Source organism: Sander lucioperca, chromosome 22, assembly GCF_008315115.2.
Source record: "Sander lucioperca isolate FBNREF2018 chromosome 22, SLUC_FBN_1.2, whole genome shotgun sequence".
Taxonomy (NCBI): domain Eukaryota; kingdom Metazoa; phylum Chordata; class Actinopteri; order Perciformes; family Percidae; genus Sander; species Sander lucioperca.
The window spans coordinates 3354667-3358237 of NC_050194.1; the positions used below are offsets into that span (position 1 = coordinate 3354667).

Below are 3571 nucleotides of genomic sequence, written 5' to 3' on the forward strand. Positions count from 1 at the left end.
CAAGCCAAAAGTATAAGGCATATCGCATAACTGAGCACATTTCCTGAAACTAGACAAAAATACCTACGTTTTGAACTATAAATTGTGTATGACAAGTAGATATTGTGGGTGTGAGAGCAATTTATAGAGAGGGGACAAAGATTTTATTTCTAAGCTGCTGCACTCTAACGATGACATCATCCACTCTGACAGACGCAATACACAATCACTAGAAACGCAGAAAAATCCTGAAATGATCACTAAACTTAAACAGCTTTTTCACAAAAACTGTAAAAGATATCAAACTGATAAGCCATAGCGTAATACCTGAATATTTTGTGAACATTTTAAAGTTTGTTTGGCGTCTGTAGGTTAAAGTATGAAGGAGCTGAAAATTTTGGGAGCAGAAGAAGATTTGAAGGATTTGAAGCATGCTCTCATTGACTTCAATGTTAAAAAAAAGTCATAAAAAGCTTAAAATTTTAAAAAGTATAAATAGTAGAAAAAAAGTTGAAGAAGTCCCATCATTAGCTGAAAGAGCTGAACATTTTAAAAGTTGAATGGTTTTAATAGCTGAAAGTATGCAGAAGTTACGGAGAGCCAAAAAACGTACGGAATAAGATATAAGAAAAATAAAGAACAGAATAACAATAGTTGGAATGCTGTTGAACAGCATTCCCACTAATTAAATATGAGTGATGATTTGTTTTTACATTTTAGTCATAATCTCCCTGTATTAATGATCTTTTCATTTGATCCTGAATTGGGAAGCACTTGCTAAAGTCTGTTTCAATATGAGTGTTATAAATTAATCATTTATAATCCTTCTGATGTTAAAAAATGATGATTGGGATATCACAGTGATAATGGTTTACAGGTAGGCCTAGATGTAGTCTTGCATTGCCAGACCTTCCTCCACAGCGCTGCGGAGGAGGGTCTGGCTAGTCCACGCAGTAATCTGGGATGGGAAAAAAACTTGCTCTGGTTTATTGGCATTTCATTAAACCAATCACAATCGTCTTGGGCGGACACAGCCACGGTGCCGCTGCTAGGAACTTCTTTTGGTGGAAGTTGTGTACGTTCAAAAGTAGTTTTAGTCGTGCAACAGAAAAGTCAGATTGGACAGATAGTCTAGCTAGCTGTCTGGATTTACCCTGCAGAGATCTGAGGAGCAGTTAACCATAGTCCTTGTAAATCCACCGGAGTTTAGAACGCCAACACAAAGGAAGAGGAAGGTGTTGGGACATCCGAAAATGGACATCCGAAAAGAGAGCAATCCTGGAAGTGGAACGTTGTGGATATAGACGTGGGGAATTAATGGTCCTATAACTAATATTAAATCAGTAATGCAGCACAATCAGTTAAATTTCATGTCATGTCTATGTCATGTTTCCTCTTTCTGGACGGTTTACATCTCTTTGTAGTCATTTTCTGGGTCTTGGTGGTTATTTTAAACCTTACTAAGGTTGTTTTGCATCTCTGTGGTAGTGTTTCATCTCTTTGTGGTCATTTTAAATCTGTGTTGTCATTTCACTTTTCTTTTTAGTCATTTTGTGTCTCTTTACATTTGGTTTTGGTGGTTTTGGGCCTCCTGTAGTGTCTTTCTGGTCGTTTTGCATTTCTTTGCAGTCTTGCATTCCTTTTTAGGTATTTTGTGCTTCTATAAGATTCCAAGGGGGGGGCATGCCACCCCTCTGGCCCCGCCCCTGCCGGGCAGACACATTCTTTTTCAGGGGAGCTGGTGGTTACATACATATTTCAAATGACTGTTTATACCCATGTGTCTGAGTGCACGCCTTTTTAATGCATGAAGAGGTGCCTTGCTGTGAGCGACAGAACAGTAAACTAGCACTCCTCTGGCTTTCTGAAACGCTGAGTTTAAAAGGGTACAAACACAAGAATGTAGTGGCTGGCAACTTGCTATTATCCAATTGAACACATCCTTTTTAAGAGCAATAATAGATGTCAGCAAGCCTTCTGGGTATCAGCAGATGTCACAAAACTAGCACAGACAGGCAAGAACCATAATAAAAGTTCATAGCAGCAAATTATTTCCAATAAAAACAACTGGGAAGTTACTGTATTTTTCTGTGTGCACCAACACAGTGCAGCCTCCTCTGTGGACTACACTGAATAGAAATAGCCTTTAATGTATGTTCCTGTCCTGTTTGGAGTTTCACAGCTTGCATCTTGCCAACAGCAAACTGCCAGGCCTGTCCTTTTAACAAAGCCAGGCTTTCTAAGGAACACATGTTTGATGCCAAGAGGCTACAGTCGAGTATATAAAACACGGATCTCACTGAAGCGCCTCTTGTCTCATGCAGTCCAGTGCGGCCAAATGTGAAGTCAGCCATGATATGGTGGAATACACAGCATGGGCAACATCACATACATGTAGAAAGGTTTTTAATCACATTCAGTCTGTAAATAAAATGTTTATGATTAACTCCAACAACCTCCATGAACCATTCCAATCTGGTTTCCGCCCTAAGCACAGTACTGAAACAGCCCTGGTTAAAATCACTAATGACCTCCTCCATGCAGCAGACTCTGGTTTGCTCACCATCCTCATCCTCCTCGACCTTACTGCTGCCTTTGACACCATCTCTCACCCACTACTCACTGGCAGACAACAGTATGTCCAAGTGATGAACCACAGGTCAAAGTGCTCTACTGTTACACTGGGTGTCCCTCAGGGGTCAGTACTGGGTCCAATCCTATTTATCATTTACCTCCTTCCCCTCGGCGCAATCCTCCTTCACCATGGTGTCCACTTTCACTGCTACGCTGCTGACACACAGGTCTACATCTCCACTCAACCCACCAATACTGTTCTTCCCACCTCCCTCACCACATGTCTCCAGGGCATCAGGAGCTGGATGAGCAGGAAGGAGTTGCTGAAGCTCAATGCCAGCAAAACTGAGGCCCTGGTCATCACCTCCGAAACCACCATCTCCAAAGCCCATAACATCACTATTAAAGTTTTTTTTTCCTGTACCCTTATCCAGCCAATTCAAGAGTCTCAGTATCATCCTGGACAGCACCCTTTCCTTTGCACCTCACATAAAAAACATTACACGGATTGCTTTCTTCCACCTTTGCAATATCTCCAGACTCCGCCCATCCCTATCTCAATCCAGCACTGAAATCTTGGTCCACTCATTCGTTACATCCCGGATTGACTATTGTAATGCGGTTCTCTCTGGCCTTTCCACCAATCTGCTATCCAGGCTTCAAATCATTCAGAACCCTGCTGCCTGGATCATTACCCGCAAAAAATCTGACCACATCACTCCCGTTCTCATCCAGCTGCACCGGGTCCCTGTCCAATCTCAGATTGATAGAACTGAAACCTTCTGCTCACATACAAAGCCCTTCACAACCTAGCCCCGACCTACATCTCTGACCTCCTCCAGGACTACACTCCCTCCCGCTCGCTGCGCTCCTCTGCTGGTCTCCTAACCATACCCACTAGGGGTGCACGATATTGAAAAAATGTGATATTGCGATATCGATAATGAATATTGCGATATCAATATTAATTTCGATATTTTTAAACATATGTAAAATTACCAAAGTTATGGGAAAACGC

General features: G+C 41.8%; 1 protein-coding gene across 1 annotated transcript in view; it reads right to left on the reverse strand.

The window, feature by feature from the left end:
* Positions 1–2945, reverse strand: part of LOC118494291 — a 13185-nt gene extending 10240 nt beyond the window's left edge. The window contains exons 1-2 of the mRNA XM_035997830.1: positions 2712–2945; positions 2543–2594 (exon numbers count right to left, since the gene is read on the reverse strand). Of these exons, the coding sequence (XP_035853723.1) occupies positions 2543–2594; positions 2712–2945 (286 nt within the window). The remainder of the gene's footprint in view (positions 1–2542; positions 2595–2711) is intronic.
* Between the last annotated feature and the right edge of the window lie 626 nt (positions 2946–3571).